The following is a 19,354-nucleotide window of genomic DNA, read 5'->3' as shown; positions in this document are numbered from 1 at the left end:
GGTTAAATGAATATTTGCCTTTACAAGAAATTTGTTAAGCTGTGTATTTATATTTTATGTATTTTTCTGTGCGTTTAATTATGACAACAAAAAGTGGTTTAAAAATTATTCTTGACCCTCAAAAAATGTTTTACAATTTATTTTACCCTCGTAGTTTTCTATAACTTGACTTGGACATGGCAAAACACATAGGAACATATTTTACATTTAATGTTATAGTTCTAGATTTACTAATGCTAATTAATTTTTCCCAAAAAAGAGACACAAATGAAATATTTAATTTTAAAACTACTGATGTTTATGTTCAAGATGAGAAGAAAAAGCAAAAAGGACTAGAAGACAAAAAAAGAAAAAAGGGATCTCAAGTTGAAATTGGCAAGATACAACTAAATCTGTAAGATATCAAAATTGATAATTCCATCAATTTACAAAAAAATCTGTCAAATTATTCTACATATCAGTTAAACTGACTTTATCTTGTAAAGTCAATTATATTAAGAATTTTAATTAATTTCAACAGTCCCTCAAGCGTTAATGAAGCCTAACTGTATTTCATCAATTCATTTATTCTGCAGAACCCAAAAAGCTTTAGTTTTTACACTTCTGTCTCTTTTACCTGAGGTGTATTATACACACAGAAGCAGATGAATAATGCTAGTTATTAATAAATCTATCCATTTTACTCACATATGAACACATAGCGCGTGAATCAGAAAGGGAAAAAAGGGTAACCAAATGAATAAAAGACAAGGGAAAACGAAATTAGTTGAACATCATACAGAGAATAACATTTAAGCTGAAAGAGGGCAAGCTGAGGTGGGGGAAAAAACTTTTAAAAAAAAGGAAATGAGGACTGCACAACTCTGTCAATATACAGCTGACCCTTAAACAATATAGGTTTGAACTGTGGCAGGTCCACTTACCTGTGGCTTTTTTCAGTAAATACAGTACAGTGAAAAAGCCACAGGTAAGTGGACCTAGGAGGGCACTTGATGTAATAAGCACTGGGTATTATATGCAACTGATGAATCACTAAACTCTACCTCTGAAACTAATAAAACACTATATGTTAATTGACCAAATTTAAATAAAAAAATAAAAAATATAGTATAGTACTGTAAATGTACTTTATGATTTTCCTAATAACATTTTCTTTTTTCTAGCTTACCTGATTTTAAGAATACAGTATATAACACAGGTAACATATGAAATAGGTGTTGATCAACTGTTTACATTATCAGTAAGGCTTCTGGTCAACAGTAGGCTATCAGTAGTTAAGATTTTGGGGGAATCAAAAGTCATCATCAAAAATGGACTGAAAAATCCATTATCTGTGCATTTTCAACTGTCCCAGAGGTCAGCACCACTAACCCTTGCATTGTTCAAGAGTCAACTGCACTGAAAACCATGAATTGTACACTTTTAATGCATAAAATGTAAGGTATGTGAATTACATTTCAAAGTTGTTACAAAAAGCAGAGAGGGAGAATAAAAACAAAGAAAAATAAAGAGTTGTAGGAAAACCAGTGACATGAGGGGAAAGGGATAAAGGTAGACACAAATAGAAAGCCAGGGTTGAAAGTAGTAAGTGTCCACAATCCCTCACCACTAATTTTGAAAACTAAAATGGTCTGGAAACTCAATTTTTTGTTGACTCATATGGCAGCAAAATCTAACCAAACCTGTACTCATTTGGCAGTACAATCTACTCAGAACGAATATTAGGTTATGTAGAATCTTTCTTATCTAATTAGAGGACCAGTAGTGATTTGCCACAGAAAAAACAAGATGTGGGATTATAACATGCTGCCCCAAATTCTGCTAGGGGTATTATGATTATGTATATGTACCATATTACCTTTCTATTAAAATAAACAAACAAAAACCCTGAATTCTAAAACACACTGATTACAAGGATCTTGGATTATGAATCTACAGATTATGAATCTGTAGTAGTAAAGATGGAAAAGAGAAAGAAGATGAAAGCTGCAGGTAAGAAGGTGATGGGACCTAAAATGGGAAGAAAAGTTTGAAGGGCAATGCAGATAAGTGGTCTACTCAAAAATTCTAACTTTTCCCTCAAAGTGTTCTGGATCTCCACCAGCATTCAATAAACTATGAAACAATGTGGGGAATTTACATAAGAAAAAATTAACACACACACTTAACAGGGAAAATTTAATAAAACTGACCAAGGCAAGGTACCCCAAGAAACTTTTAATTTAAGTCAATTAAATTGAGTGACAGAAAGTGAGTAGTAGTCCCTATTCACAAATAGCAAACATATGACAAGCAAAAGCTAGTAAATAGTAAAGAAATTGACTGTGTAAAGGAGAAGAGAAAGAAAAAAAAGATAAAGACCCAAAAAAGTTTTCAAAGATAAGAATTCAAAAAAATTTGAGTGCCTTACTTTTCTAATTCTTCAGGATCAAATTTCCACCAAGTTTCAGGTTCATGAAACTCTACTCTGTATCCTTTTCCTATGGCCTACACAAAGGAAAGGAAGAAAACAAAAACCCAGAGAATACTTCTTAAAGTAAAAAAGAAGTCAGATAAACAGAAGCTTCATTTAGACGATATTTCTAAATTTGTTCGACCAAGAAACATTTTACTTTTAAATAATATGGTTCACAAAAATGTAAGGACCACATAACTGGGCAATTTCGAATTACTGTCTTCAAGGCAAAACAAACAAGATGAGCATATTTCTTAATAAGTACCATTCCCAGTTTTTTAAAAACTAAGTTAACGAACACACCTCTTTAGAAAACAGGGACAAATGTTTATGTAATGATGATCAAAGTAACCAAAATTTCAGAGTATGAAAAAATTGGTAAGAATAAAATATCAAAACACTTTCATATCACATATTTACCATTTCCACATAGGGTTTCATTTCCCAAGCTTGTGTATTAGTGTTGTCTATTATAACTGGAGATTTCCCCTGATTGATAGCTTGTTTTGCTGAAATAAAAAATAAATTTCAAAAACAAAAACCAGAGAACTATTAGATTAAGATATACAAAATAAAACTTAAACATTCATTAAGAAATTTTCTACATCTCTATACTTAAAACTAAAACTATGCAATCTCTTGAGTTAGTGCGGTGAACAACAACAACAAAAAGGACCCCACTAGATTAAAAGGGAATTAAGAGACATAACCACAGGTAATGTGTCTTTTCTGGACCAGATGCTGGTTTTGACAATGACATCTGGGGAAAAACATTTTGTTGAATTCACGACTAAGGAAGCCTTTAGTCTAGAGCTAACTTTGACTTACAGGAAATACAAGAACAAGTTACTCTGAATATAGTCTGAGTATGAAAAGAGGTGAGTGTTTATTGACATGAAAAGATGAAGACTATAAATTGAAAATGGCAAATTATAACACAGTATGTAAGTATGACCTTATTTTGGTCAAAATATAGAGATCCAGGAAAAATTACTAAATATCAAAAGTGGTTACCTGAGGGTAACGGTAATATCAGCAATCTATGCTTATCTGTCTTTTCCAATGTTCTACAATTGTAAATAATGCTTCTGAAATAAGAAACTTATATACCAAGCAGCTAAGTACCACAGTTCAACTGACTTTGTTAGTATCTTTTAGGACAAGAATTCTCAAATTAGGAGCTGGGATCACATGGAAATTTTCTGAACTACATCTTTCTATCCCTTTGCCATCTCTTCCCCCATGAGGTAAAAATCACTGCCACAGTGAGCCACTGTTAACAACAGGAGTGTGTGTACCCTTAAGTGTAAATAAACAAGAAACATAATTAAGAAACTACAATAAAATTAAAAAGGCTGAGGCAAAAGGCAATGATATGGAAGTTTTGTTGGGACTTAGAGTTCAAAACACCAAGTTCTATATAATGAAAACACTTATAAGGATGTCTAAGGGCAGACAGAATTCTAAAGATTAGTTAAGTAATAATGACCATGGTAGACTATATATTTGGGAGAAGATGTCTCTAACTACCTAAAGAAATTTTGAATTTGGAACATAAATAGGGTATCAAGATCATCTTACACTGCTCTATCCCCAATCATAAATGGTGATCCAATCTTTCATTAAAAAAAAAAAAAAAAACAACTTACTAAACTAATCCTCTTAATGTCTAATAATTGGGCTGGTACCTCCAAAGAGTTATATTCTAGAACAGAGGCTTAATAATCAAATTAAATCTCTGATTTGCAAGAATGGGGGGGATTATCCTCTTTCCATGAAAAATCATCATGCGATACCACACTCCATGGTACTCCAGGAGGAAAGAGTTCCTAAGTAAATAATGTTTGAATACCTTAATAACAAGAGTCATTTCTTAAAACAAAATAACCAACATATTCTAAGAAACAGAATGACACCTCAGAGAGGTTTTTAATTTATAGGTGTTCTAACATGAATTTAGATTCTTCTAATACACATGAAGCAGACAGAGATTCCCAGAATGGTTACCGGCATTTAAAACTATTCAATATCTGTTAAAAAGAGAAATTTAGCCCTAAGTATGTCATGCTTATAATTTTCAAAATGTCCAATGATCGCTAGTTATCATTACCTTGGAAAAATTTATGCTATACTGACAATAAAACCAGCAGTTTATCTAAACACCATTTTTTATTCAGCAAGTATAACTCACATAGCATAAACATTTTAATGTAATTATTCCAGACTGGTATTGCAAAGAGAAAAAAAATGTCCCATACAAACAAATTTCACAGTCCACCAAAGGTATACCGTCTCTGCCCACCGCCCTTATTCATTCTACTCATCACCTACTACTATTCTCCTTAACTTTAGTCCAATAACTCCAAACATCTTTTGGAATTGTAATACCATCATTACTTGATTTACACAGTAATGTTCTGTGGCATAATGTTCTGTAGAGAATCCCAGAGTGTCACAGAACCAATACTAGGAAATAATCTTATAATCAAACTTATTTCACATTAAACTTTTTACTCAAAAATATCCTCACTGAAATTCCCTACTGGGAAAATTGACAATTAAGAAGAAAATCATTCATCCCGTTTTTCCTCTATAAACTGTACTTTAGGACAACCCTAGTTGCTATTTCTAGGTGAAAAGTTCTTCATTACAGAAGAAATCTAGCATGGAAGGAATGTTAGACCTAAAAAATCACCATTTTGCAACCTTTAATGAAAAGTCTCATTCAGGAAATAATTCACTGTTGGATAAAACCATTAGACATAAGGTTGATAAGGAACTTGATAATGGAAGGAGTAGGCTGTCCCTCTGAAGCTATTAATCAATCTTAGTACCACTAAAACTGGGACAACCAGAAATATGCTTACCAAAAAAATAAGTTGAACCTAATAAATCCTCCTGTCTAGAACTAACTTCTATTTAAGGAAATACAGGAGAACGAAGAACAGGTTAAATAGTTACCACAAGGAAGCAGACAACTACAAAATATGGGACATTCTATAGGACAACCAACCAACTTCTGCAACAAATTACTGTTATAAAGGCCAACACCGGAGATAAAAAGAGGAAAGAGATTAATATACTTAAAAGAAATACAAAACTAAATGTACTCCCAGGACCTGGCTTGTATCCTGATTCAAGAGAACAATTGTAAAGAAATATTTAAGACAACGGGAAATTTCATTACAGGCTGGGTATTATTACATGATGTCAAGGAATTGTTTGTTTGGGTTTTTGAGGGTTTTTTTTAGGTGTGATGATGGCACTGCAATTAAGTAAGATGTCATTAAGTTAGAAAAAGGTTAATTTGAAATGCATGATGTCTGATGTCTAAAATTTGCTTTAAAAACCTTAGCAAGGGGCTCCTGGGTGGCACAGCGGTTAAGCGTCTGCCTTCGGCTCAGGGCGTGATCCCGGCGTTATGGGATCGAGCCCCACATCAGGCTCCTCCGCTATGAGCCTGCTTCTTCCTCTCCCACTCCCCCTGCTTGTGTTCCCTCTCTCGCTGGCTGTCTCTATCTCTGTCGAATAAATAAATTCTTTAAAAAAAAAAACAAAACAAACCTTAGCAAATAAAAAAAGGAGGGGGAGTTAAAACAAAAAAGATAAAGCCAATAAGGCAAAGTCTTAATAAATGATACTAATTCTGAGTGATGGGAGGTATGGGGTTCATTGCGACCTAAGTTAGATTTAAATTTTTTCGTAATAAAAACAATTTGTTTAATCATTAATACATTCTTCATCTTTTAAAAAAAGAAATTAACTTACTTAGTTCTAGATCAAAAGTTTTCAATCCTGACTGCAATATTAGAGTATCTGGGTAACTTTCCCAAAAAATACCAGTGTTTAAATCCACTCTAAACTAACTAAACCAGAATCGCTGGGGCTAAGATTCAGGCTAAGTTTCTTTAAAAGGTCCCCAGGTGATTCAAATGTGCAGTCAATTCCAGAATGAGAAAAAACTGAGTGATATGCTTCTAAAAAATGTATTAGGTAGATTTTTTTTTATAGAGTAATGTCAATGGGAAAAACTTCAATATTCACAGGCATTGTATTAAGCCTTAGAAAACATCAGCATTATTCTTAGGGAAATACCTTTTGAGACTATATAATAGTATGAAGAGTTCTTTCAATTTATTCATTAGGTATAAAATAAAGGCTATCAAAATATCACACACCTCTATTTTAGCAGCTTATATTGGTACAGTTTTTACAATTTACAAAATATACCTATCTAAATTCTCTAACAACAGCCTTGATCAAGTGAGGCAAGTATAACTGTCATCGCTTCTAATAGATGAAAAAATTGGTCTCAACACTATTTAAGTGGCTTGCCAAAGTCATTCAGCTGGTAAAAGTCAAGTTGAGAATAAAAACTCAAGTCTTCTGACTCCTAGTCAAATATTACATCCCAGAGACTTGGCCCAAAACAAACCTCTGCTCTGGTTCCAGTCATGGGCATCACCAAGTTGATTAACATTATACCTGTACCCATCTTGATGATGAAAATAGTCATCAGTGCTGAACACAATGCCATCACGACTCTGACCAAGCAGAATTCTGTTAATGAAAGAAATCATAAGGCGCCATTTATAAAATATATAACCATCAAAGATAAGCCACACAGGAAAGGTTATTAAATGAATCTCTGGTACTTACCTGTAAGTATATTGCAAACAGAGTAGCACAGGAGCTGAACCTTAAAAAGTTTTCAGATTTCAAATATCACTTCACACTTAAATCTACACAAATACAACCAGTAACAAAAACTTTTTAGGTGGCATTTGTACTAAGTGGCATTTGTACTGCCACTTTTAAAAACACTCTTCAACCAATCCCAAAATTATGCCAACTATTATCTGTGTTTTAACTTTAGTGTATTTGTATGTGGTGTCTAAAATTGCCTAAATTTAGTGTATTAAGTAACCTAAAAGGCAAATAATATATCTGGGGAAAACTCTATTTGACCTAAGACAGCTTTACTAAACTCATTTCCACAAAGCACAAACATGTATGACCTAAAAGTGGAAGTCAGAAATAGCGTGAGACTTAAGGTTATGAAATAATCTGTGATCCTCCAAAGTATAATCAAACTTTAAAACTAAGAGATTAAATTACTAAATGAAGTCAACTGTTAAACACTAAATAAAGAACACACTCTTCATAATAAGCCAGTGATAATCAAACTTCACTCTCACAATATGATACTACCTTAAATTTCTAAGCACAGATTAACTAGTGTTCAGATTGTCAGAGAATTCCCAAAACTCATGAATGAGACTGGGGGTATGCTGAGAAAAGGTAAAAACACAATAAAAGAATAATCTGGATCCAACAATAACAGGAATATTTTGTTGGTTCTCTCCTGCCCACTCAGCCATTAGGCAACTGAATATCATTCTATAATTTTTTGAGAGGAAAAGGAAGTGTAAAATGGTAGAAGGGATTGAGAATACAAGAGTATTGTCATGGGATGATTCAAGAATACATACCCTCTAATTCAAAGGAATAAGAAGGACTTTGACTTTTAAATATAAACCTGTCTCTCCTTTCCTCAGCTTATTATAAAATTGTATACAGGCATATCTCACAGATATTGCAGGTTCAGTTTCAGACCACAATGAAGTATCACAATACAGGAAGTCAAAATTTTTTGGTTTCCCAGTGCATAAAAGTTATTACTAAAAAAACAATCTATACACCTCAATTCAAAAATATTTTATTGCTAAGAAATGCTAACCATCATCTGAGCTTTCAATGAGTTGTAATCTTTTTACTGGCAGAGGGTCTTGCCTCGATGTCGATGTAGGCTGACTGGTCAGGGTGGTGGCTGCTGAAGGCTGGGGTGGCTGTGGCAATTCCCTAAAATAGGACAATGACGTTTACCCCATCCACTGACTCCTCCTTTCCTAAACAATTTCTCTGTAATATGTGATGCTGTTTAATAGCATTTAATTCACAAGAGAACTTCTTTGAAAATCAGAGTTAATCCTCTCAAACCCTGCCACTGCTTTAGCACTAAGTTTATGGAATATTCTAAATCTTTTGCTGTCATTTCAACAATCTTTACAGCATCACTAGTGGACTCCATCTCAAGAAACCACTTTCTTTGCTATCCGTAATAAGCAACTGCTCAAGTTAGATCATGAGATTGCAGCAATGCAGTCCCATCTTCAGGCTCCACTTCTAATTCTAGTTCTCTTGCTGTTTCCACCACATCTGCAGTTGTCTCCTCCACTGAAGTCTTGAACCCTTCAAAGTCATCCACGGGGCTGGCATGAACTTCTAAACTCCTCTTCATATTAATATTTTGCCCTCATCCTATGAATCATGAGTATCTTAAGGGCATCCAGAATGGTGAATCCTTTCCAGAAAGTTTTCAATTTACTTTGTCCAGCTACGTCAAAGAATCACTATGTATGGCAGCTATAGCCATACAAAATGTATTTCTTAATAATAAGACCTGAAATTCAAAATTACTCCTTGATTCATGGACTGAAGAGTGAATGTTGTGGTGGCAGGCATGAAAACATTAATCTTCTACATCTCCACCAGAGCTTTTGGGTGACCAGGTGCATTGTCAGTGAGCAGTAATATTTTGAAAGGAATCTTTTTTTCTGAGCCATAGGTCTCAATAGTGGGCTTCCAATACTCAGTGAACCGTGTTGTGAACAAATATGCTGTCATTTAGGCCTTGTTGCCCCATTTATAGAGCACAGGCAGAGTACATTTAGCATAATTCTTAAGGGCCCTAGGATTTTCAGAAGGTAAATGATCACTGCCTTCAACTTAGTCACCAGCTGCATCAGCCCCTGAGAAAAGTCAGCCTCCATTGAAGCTGAGGCATTGACTTCTCCTCTCTAGCTATGAAAATCCTACATAGCAACTATTCCAGTAGAAGGCCATTTGTCTACATTGAGAATCTGTCATTTAGTGTAGCCACTTTTGTTGATTATCTTAGCTAGATCTTCATTAATTATCTCAGCTAGATCTTGCTGCAGCTTCGACACCAGCACTTGCTGTTTTTCCTTGTACTTCTATGTTATGGAGACAGCTTCTTTCCTTAAACCTCATGAACCAACCCCTGCCAGCTTCAGGCTATTCCTCAGTAGCTTCCTCACCTCTCTCAGCCTTCAGAGAATTGCAGAGTTAGGGCTATGGGTTAGGCTTTGGCTTAAGAGAACGTTGTGGCTGGTTTGATCTACTATCCAGACTATTCCAACTTTCTCCATACAAACAAGGCTATTTCGCTTTCTTATCATCTGTGTGTTGCACTTTTAATTTCCTTCGAGAACCTTTCCTTGCACTCACAACTTGGCTGCCTGTTTGGCTCAAGAAGCCTATCCTGACTTTTGGCATGACTTCCTCACTAAGCTTAATCATTTTCAGCCTGTGATTTAAAGTGAGAGATGTACAACTCTCCCTTTCACTTGAACACTTTGAGGCCATTGTAGGGTTATTTACTGGCCTAATTTCCATATTGTTGTGTCTCAGGGAATAGGTAGGCCTGAAAATAGGGAGAGATGGGAGAACAGCAGGTTGGTGGAGCAGTCAGAATACACGTAACGCTTATCAATTAAGTTTGCCATCTTACTGTATGGGTGCAGTTCATAGCACCCCAAAACAACTATGATAGTAACATCAAAGATGACTGATCACGGATCACCATAACAATATAATAATAAAAAAGTCTGAAATATTGTGAGAATAACCAAGTAACATGCTATCGGAAGAAAGGAGCCAAAAACTTGCTTGACACAGGGTTACCACAAACCTTCAATTTGTAACAAGTGCAGTATCTGTGAAGTGCAATTAAAAAAGTTATGCCTGTATATTTTTTAATAAAAGTAAAATTGCATATACAAAAATAAAAAAGATTTAAACATGCATTTCCACTTACAGAATTACAGTTCAAATTATTTCAAGTGAAGCAAATAAATGGTTGTTTGTTTGCGAAGCTAGAGTTGGATTTCTTTCTTAAGCCGCCATAATTTTTCCAAAATATGCCACCTAACATATTTGGGACCTTATATTTTATACAGATAACCTAGAATATAAAACTACTGCAGTATGAGGCACCTGGATGGCTCAGTTGGTTAAGCATTCAACTCTTGATCTCAGCTCAGGTCTTGATCTCAGGGTTGTGAGTTCAAGCCTCGCAATGAAAAAAAAAATATGCTACAATATTAGCATTTCAAACCAAAGCTCAATCACCTACAATGATTCTGATCATAATCAACCTTATGATACCTAATTATATTTAAACTACCAGAAAACAGACACCGTCTTTCTTAAATACCCTGTTTCACTTTTTCCATTCTATTACTTTATTAGCAGTGATTTTTCAGATGTTAGTGATACCATACTACCAAGAGTAGAGTAGCTTTTGTATCCAAGGAATGTTTTAACCTCCAAAAAGGTGGGGATGGGGGAAACATGGAGAGAGAGGGTAGGAGACAGCACATCAATTTACATCATTAAACCAAGTAAACATCAAACATGAATAAACCCCTATGAAGAACACCTTAAATATATAAATCATAATTATAGCAAATAATTTTAGCTTGGAGAGAGACTCTTCCTTCCAGGCTGTTCATGCAGCTTCTTAAAATTCCCTGAATTATCTCAAACTATGAAGCTTTATTTTGGGGATTTATATTAAAAAAATACTTATCATCAATTTAGATGTATCTGATGTCATACTAACCATCTGAATCAAAGATAGATTACTTAGGAATATTAGTATTTTCAAAATTCTTGTAGTTAGATTCTATTAAAACTCTCACAAGTTAAGTAAGATATTAAAATGAATTCTCCAAATATCAAAACATAGAAATCTGAAAAATGAAGTATTTAATTTAAAAAGATCAGATATGGGCACACTCGCTACTTGATTGGTATTTTTTCAGAACGTCTATCTTTTTGAAAATTTACTATATGACAAGCATTTTACATATATCTATGACCCCACTTAATATTCATAACAACCTTGCTAATTTGATATTTACAAATCCAGAGAAAGAAAATGATTTCAGAAATTGGGCCACCAGAGTTACACAGCTGCGTGGGACAGCCAAAACCAATGGCTTACAATAATCCCTGCCTCCTGGTATTCACACCCTTATATAATCCCTTCCTCTTGAGTGTGGGTGGGAGTCAGTGACTAGCTTCTAACTAATAGAATATGGCAGAGTTGACAGAATGCCACTTCTGAGATCAGATTACAGAAAGAGAAAAAAAAAAAGCTTCTGTCTTGGGCTCAGAGCTGGCTCACTTTGTCTCATCACACGGTATGTGGAGAGCAGTCCAAGGAGCAAAGAACCAAGGGAGGTGTCCAGCCTATATACAGCCAACAACTGAGGGCCTCGACCTAAGAGCTCACAAGGAACTAAGTCTTGTTGACAACCTCGAGAGAGAGATCTTCCAAGCAGATCCACTCCAACATAAACCTTCAAACCAGAACAGAGCCCTAGCCAACACCTTAATCACAGCATTGTTGAAGACCTTGACCCAGAGGCACACAGACGCCTGTCCTTCAGAAACTGTGAGATGATGTTTGTTGCTTTAACTCAGTTTTTAATAAGGTAATTTGTTACACAGCCAGAGAGATAACTAACGCGGTCTGTGCTTATAATTCTTCACTGAAGTCAGGAAAGTGAACCCTGTTCCTTTTTTTTTTAATAACAATATTTTTTATTATATTGTGCTAGTCATCATACAGTATATCCCCAGTTTTTGATGTAAAGTTCCATTCTTCATTACTTGCGTATAACACCCAGTGCACCATGCAATACGTGCCGTCCTTACTACGCATCACCATGAATCCTGTTCCTTAACCCTGTTTTGAGAACCCTATTTCCCCAAATGGCCGATTATGACAGTTAATTTTCATAGTTTATTTTCATTTTTTCATACTTTATTTTTACAATTTCTAAGAACTGTACCTTATTTTCTTTATGACATCCATGTGCATTTGCAAAGAGAAGTGATTTTCCCCAAAAAATCTGAGCAGAACTGACACTTCATGAACCCCTTACCTCCTTATTTACTGAATGGCCCTGCATACCCCTATCCCAAAACCACTTTACTGGGGCTCTTCACTCTCTAAACACTCCTTAAATTAAGAATAGAGATCTACATAAGAAAAGGTCAATCTTTCCTCTGGAGTTTAAACTGAGATCTTCTCCAAAAGCAGGGAGGAAAAAAAAAATCTCTTCCCATCTCTCTTTAAACTGTAATTTCTTATGGCTGCTATAACAGATTACCACAAATTTGGTGGCTTAAAACAACAGGCATTTATTGTATTGTAGTTCTAAAGGCCAGAAGTCTGGAATCAGTTCCACTGCGCTAGAATCAAGGTATAAGTAGGCTGATATTCCTCCTGGAAGCCCCAAAGGAGAATCTGTTTCCCTGCCAAATTTTCCAGCTTCTAAAAGCCACCTGCATATCTGGGCTCATGGTCCCTTCCTCCACCTTCAAAACCAGCAGTGTAACATCTTCTGTCCTCTCTGAAAGTGCTTCAGTGTTTATCTCTGACCAACTCCCAACATTTTGCTAATATAATAATGAAATTAGTGGCCTGTTTCTGAAAATACATTTACTCACTGTTGAAATCAGTACAGTAGAAGAAATTCATATTAGTTAAAATATTTTAGGTTCACCCTTTCTCCTCATATGAACAGGGTATATGAATCTAGCAAAATCTATAGCCCAGACCCCTAGGAATGACACCCAACGCTTGATCCCTGAATAGTCCTGTGTCCAACCACAGATTCAGAGGATTCTGTTTAGCTGATGCCAATTACAAAGGTAAAATTCCACAGCTAGAAATTGTTGAATTCTGCCTGAAATGAACCTTTCATCAAAGTGCTGTCGGTTTGCCTAAAAGGACAAAGAGCTAGCACTTTCATATACCAACGAAGGTGTATGAACTGTTTTGCACTAGCTTACTCATATTTAAAGTCTGTACTTGTGTTAGAATTCAACCTAAAACTTATTTCATTAAAATCTATTAGCAAATTTGTGGGTAAACAATTAAGTAAAAACTTGGTAATGACAAGTACTATATGAGTTCAGAAGGATTACAGAGGACTGAGATGATAAACCGAAACCTCAAAAAGCAGAGGCACTTGAGAGAACCTTTGAGTAAGTAGAGTCCTGCAAACAGTGAATGAACAAGTATTATGTCTCCTGCAGTGGAGGGTAGGTGCTAGTCCAAGTGCAGAAGGACATGAAGACGGAGAGGTGGGTAAGGAGTAAATTAAGGAAGAAGAGGACTTGAAATACTACCCCCAAAGAATCTGAACTTTAACCTCCTATACTCATTACCACACAGCAATACTAAACAATGCTATCTTTTAATTTAGTGCCCCCAAATCAGCCCAACTTGATCTACCAAATCTTTACTCCTTTCTTTCTTCAAAGCTCATTTTGAAAGCTAACTCCTATATAAAGCCATTCTCTACCACAGAAGATCTGGCTTTCTATCCCGTCCCAACCAACCAATCTTACTTCATTCAAAACGTGGTGATCTAAACAAGTACTCCTGCTTCTTTAAACAAGCTCCTGAAAGTCAGGAGACAGGTATAGGCCACACAATTCAATAGATATTAAAGTGAAGGAGCAGGGAAGAAACACGCTATAATTTACATCTCTAGTTTGACCTCCTACCAGTTCTTGTAACTTCTCCCAAGTCCTTTAACCCGAACTTAATCTCTTAAGCCTCTGCTCCTTCTATGAAATGAAAATAACGCAACCCATCTTACAAGATTTTTATATATGAAAGTACTCTGTAAACTGAAATCATGATACAAATGGTAGTTACTACTATAGCTTCCATTCTTGTAACATACATGTGATTCCTCAAATATACATATTACATAAAATCACCTCTATCATCTCCCACTACAATTACGTCTCCTTGAAATTCTGTTGGAATACCACTACTTTATTCACCTTCAGTTTCAACATATCCCAATGTTGTTCCAAATCTAACCTTTCTTTCTTACATTTATTCTAACCCACACATACACAGGTGACCCTAGCTAGGAGATTCCTTCACACAATTTCCAAATTTCAACTATTTCAAATCTTTCCTCTGATATTATATTCTAAATCTAGGAGACTGCCCATGTTTGTGAGACACCACTCTTAATTTCTATCATTTCTAAAGAGTTGAAATTTCACCTTCTCTACAAAATCTTCATTAAAATAAGAAGAAGAGGGGCGCCTGGGCGGCTCAGTGGGTTAAGCATCTGCCTTCAACTCAGGTCATGCTCCAGCGCCCCCTCCTTGTCTGGCTCCCTGCTCAGCAGGGAGTCGGCTTCTCCCTCTCCCCGCTAGTGCTCTAAGCAAATTTTTTAAAAAACTTTTTTTTTTAAAGATTTTATTTGTCTGAGAGACAGAGCACATACACAAGCAGGGGGAGTGGCAGGCAGAAGGAGACGCAGGCTCCCCACTGAGCAAGGAGCCTGAAGCAGAACTTGATCCCAGGACCCTGGGATCATGACCTGATCGGAAGGCAGACACTTAACGACTGAGCTACCCAGGCGTCCCAATAAAAAAAAAAATTTAATTTAATTTAATTTAAAATAAAATAAAATAAGAAGAATCAAAATGCAAGGACCTAAATTTAAATTCATTTACAAACTTACAATCTAGCTTGAAATGTATCATAAATTTCATCTTTCTTCAATATATTGCTTCTGAAGAAACTTTTGTTTACACTGGTTTGCAAGTAAATATAAAACATTTACATAACGGTTCTTTGGACTTTTTTTATCCTCCCTGAAAGACATTAAACAATTTTCTTTTTCTCCTGATCTGGCATAAATCTTGAATCATCCTACAAAAACTGCAAAGAATTTGATTTGCTTTTCTTTGTACTATTTTTCACTACTGCACAAATGAATTCAAGTGCATCAATATTCTTTTTAAAAAATGCAAGCAAAAACAGGAATTTGAAACATTTTGTAATACAATAAAACATAACCAATTCTAACTCCATTTAACTCAAGTACTGCTCACTTCAGACTCCTTAAAGAAATAAAAAAAAAAGAGTTCCCTCTGCCAATCAAAGGTATGAACACGGCACAGTGCTGAAAACAAACTCACACCTCCTTTTCCTTGGTTTATCACATTTGCTTCTCACAATTACTCCAGAAAATTAAGTATTACCCTTTCTATTAACAGATAGCAAAACTTGTCCAAGGCCACGAAGTTTGAAATAACTGGGTCAAAAGCCCAAATCTTCCAACCCTGAGTGCAGCTCTTCTTGGATAACAGACTTTAAAAGGGAAGGCCAGGACAGTTCTCAAATAGCGTTTACTTACATCACTGTCATAATTATACATGGTGTATCTATTTTTAAAGCCCTCAGCAGAATCTTTATATGCCAATTCTCCTTTCCTCCATCAGAAAACATCTTTTTAAATATTTACAGTCAGATGTCATTCTCAAGTGTAACAAATTAAAGACTTTCTACTCGAAACAGGAAAGCATTTGTCATTGCTGACTACTATCATCTATGATTTTTAAGTAATGAATTATCAAGCATTCACTTGGTATCCTTTACTCACCGAGACAACGTTGTTTTCCCAGAACCAGGCAAACCTCTTAAAAGAATAAGTAACTTCTGCAATTTATTTAATTTTTCCTCTTGAAACTGCTGGCTCATAAGCCTGTCTGTTCCACTATGTTTGTCCACAGAAGGATCTTTCCAACATCCTTCCCTGGTTTCACAGAAACCATTACTCACATATCTATCTTGCACACTGTAGCCATTTGTAGAGGAAGGATCTCTACTGGTATTCTCACTACGGTCAATATAGTCATTGTTCTGACCAAAAGTCAAACAATTCCAGTTTATGTGACAACTATTTACATAATACCCATTTTGATGCTGAGACCCATCTGGAGCATGGAAAATATTTGATGGTGGATTTGGTGGAGCACTGAATCTTTGCATATTTAAATGATAGTTAAAACTGGGAGGAGGAGGACACTGGGGTACTATAAAAGAATGCACTGATTGCCATTCAGGCCTGAAGGAAGTTAAGGAATCCTCACAAAACGCAGGTATTAATTGTCCATTACAAGGATATCTGTCTGGCTCATTCTCCATGTGCTGTTCGTAACCACGATGTGACTGAAGAACATTACTAATATCTCTTTCTTTTCCTTCTTCCGATTTTAAAAGTTCATTATTAGGGTCCTGATAATACGTAGTAAGTTTTTCCTCAGAGGGTTCAGGTTCTTTACAACTGCCTTCCAAATCATCTTTTTCATTTTCAAGCTCTTCAATTTCCTTGTAAAACTGGAATAATTCATTGTCAAGCTCCGATTTTTTGGAGTTGGATTTCTGTTTCTGTTCTCGTCTTCCTTTGCCATCTATACCACTGATTGCATCTGAGTGATTTCCCCTTTCATTACATTTCTTCTTCTCAGGGGGTTTGTAAATGGGTCCTATAAATGCTTTACTTGTGCTATATATCTCATCATCTGTGGATGCCAATGCAGGACTTGCACCCTGTAAAATCTGTGGATCAATGGATTCAATCACATCTGATCTATTATTACCAGGCATCTCATCATGCACAGGTTTCACCGAGTCTGTACTTTTGGTTTTGTCCTCCTGAGGATAACTATGTCCTCCGACATCAACAATGGTCACAGGCACCCAATCATTCCCAGTTTTCTCCTGGATTCTGTGAAAATTAGCACTACCATGATGGGAAAAAACATACGGCTCTTCAGTTGACTTCAGTTTTTTATAGCATGGTTCACCTGTTAGTTCTTCACCATGATCCAAGGATTTCGCTTCAATTTCACCATAAGGCATCTGAGGAGCAAATAAATCATGTAATTAATAGCTAATATTTTAAAAATCTAAACAAAAGTTTTTCAGAAACAAGAAAACAGAAAAGACATTTAAATGGTAAATTTTCCCAAAATTCAAAAATTACAAAATTGTAATTTTGTAACCACTTACTATTTAAGTATTGTTATAACAATGATTTTGGGAAGGGGCCTCACTGAAGGTAAGTAAATATCTTTTTTTAAAAAAGGATATATCTCATATTTAATCCAAATGATGCATTTTTTATAGATTTTATTTATTTGTCAAAGAGAGAAAGCACAAGCAGGGGGAGCAGCAGGAAGAGGGAGAAGCAGGCTTCCTGCTGAGCAAGGAGCCCCTGTGGGTCTTGACTCCAGGACGTGATCATGACCCAAGCTGAAGGCAGGCACTTAACCCACCAAGCCACCCAGGCATCCCTAAATGATGCCCTTCTGAACTTAAAGAACTGGAAGAATTTAAAGGAGTTTGGAAGATTGAATCAATAATATATATTTTGATGATACAGATACACAACTGTGTACTAAGATGGAGAGTAAATCCACCAGCCAAACTGACACCTATCCAAACTGGTTGTGATAAATGTCTTCATAAACTCTTACTGTTTAAAATCAATACATCCTTCGGAGTAAATGGATCCGGCTCCCAAATATCAGAATCCCCTCAGCAATCAAACGTTAGATACTGAAATGCCAAACTTTACAGACCCTATTCCTGTGAATAGCTAAAAGTGGTTCCCAAATGGGTGTACTGCATTAATTTAAAAGAAAAAAAAATTACTTCAGTTGCACTAAGAATGACTCAAATAGGTCATATTATGTTTAGAAATCTGGCAACTCCCCTAATCAACGCGTTCATCTTTTCCACACACTCGGTCAATCTCGAAGATAAATTCTGCTTCCCTTGAAATTTCTTAGGGGCCCTCAAAAGTGCAATCCCAAACGCTGTTTTACTCAATACTTCATCCTGCCCTCTCTCTGGTATTCCTCCAACAGGACAGAATAAGAAAAGGGCAAAAAAGACGAACTAGACAACAATACAGGTAGGCCCACAGAAACTGAAACAAACCTGTAAAGAACGGCGTCCCATCGGAAACGCTCCCCCCCCCCCCGGCCCCCGCCTCCGACCACCTCTCAGCCTCTCATTTCCTCATTCGAAATACTATAAAAGTGTCAAGGAACAGCAAGGAGGTTGCATTAAGAGAGTGTGGCCTATACACAACCTGAGTCCCCTGGCCTCCTGACCTCCAAAGAAGGTGGCCCGGGCAAAAGTGCGTCACCCAGTTTCTTTCTCCCAACGCAGACATGTTCAGGTTCCGTCTAGGAATTCAAGAGATATATCCTAGACTCAAAGGTTCACTCCGGGCTTCCACGTTTACGGCTAATCAAAAGCGTCAAGCCAAGAGCAGACAAGAAGCCAAAAAAAACGAAAAACGTCACCACCACTACCACACCCTTACTTAAAATGGGATGTTTACTTACCTTACACTACATTGACTTTACCTCCCAATAAAATCGTGGTCTAGAAAGACACGAACATCTGAAAAGGTGAAAGAACACGCAAACACCACCCCAAAGCACAGAGGAACTAAAACCCAAGCCCTCAGCATCTGGGTAACTGCACCGCCGTACGCAAGATGGCTGCCACCTCACGGTTACCCCGGCAGGAATTACAGGTTTGCGCTCGGCATTGTGGGAACTGAAGTCCGGCGTTCGCGCTGAGCCTGATAACCTCACGGCTCGGAGACTGGGTCTCCCAGAATCCATTGCGTGATAGACGCGGTAGCGATAACCAACGTAAACCATAGCTAGTTCCTAGATTCGGAGCTGGGAAGTTATTTAGAACTGTCAACTTTGGCTAAAAAAGGCAGCGACCTACCTGCGATTCATCCGTAAAGGAAAAGAGACCATGAGTCCCTGGCACCCCAAACAGATACATAAGCCGCTCTCAGTGCGTGCTTTTAAGACTTTCTAGGATACAAAGAATCAGATTTTTTAAACGGGTCTCAACATTTGGTATCATCAAGTAGGGTTGCTGGCGTTTCT

At 36.3% G+C, this 19,354-nt stretch overlaps 1 protein-coding gene across 7 annotated transcripts in view; it reads right to left on the bottom strand.

Annotated features, from left to right (window-relative positions):
* The window catches only part of N4BP2L2 (NEDD4 binding protein 2 like 2), a 75,207-nt gene extending 56,198 nt beyond the window's left edge, over positions 1 to 19,009 (bottom strand). For 2 of the 7 annotated variants that reach the window (XR_008958287.1, XM_057309281.1), the window contains exons 1-5: positions 18,791 to 19,009; positions 16,033 to 17,294; positions 6,891 to 7,015; positions 2,876 to 2,964; positions 2,411 to 2,487 (exon numbers count right to left, since the gene is read on the bottom strand). Coding sequence is in view for 5 of the 7 variants with exons in the window: in XM_057309281.1 (XP_057165264.1) it covers positions 2,411 to 2,487; positions 2,876 to 2,964; positions 6,891 to 7,015; positions 16,033 to 17,294 (1,553 nt within the window). In the remaining 2 variants the exon portion in view is untranslated. The remainder of the gene's footprint in view (positions 1 to 2,410; positions 2,488 to 2,875; positions 2,965 to 6,890; positions 7,016 to 16,032; positions 17,295 to 18,790) is intronic. The other 5 variants (XM_026493114.4, XM_044381746.3, XR_008958289.1 and 2 more) reach the window with 5 other exon arrangements.
* Positions 19,010 to 19,354: the final 345 nt, after the last annotated feature.

This window comes from Ursus arctos, unplaced genomic scaffold, assembly GCF_023065955.2.
Source record: "Ursus arctos isolate Adak ecotype North America unplaced genomic scaffold, UrsArc2.0 scaffold_10, whole genome shotgun sequence".
Lineage (NCBI taxonomy): Eukaryota > Metazoa > Chordata > Mammalia > Carnivora > Ursidae > Ursus > Ursus arctos.
Note: the sequence above shows the minus strand (reverse complement) of the source record. Positions and strands in the feature narration are given on the sequence as shown.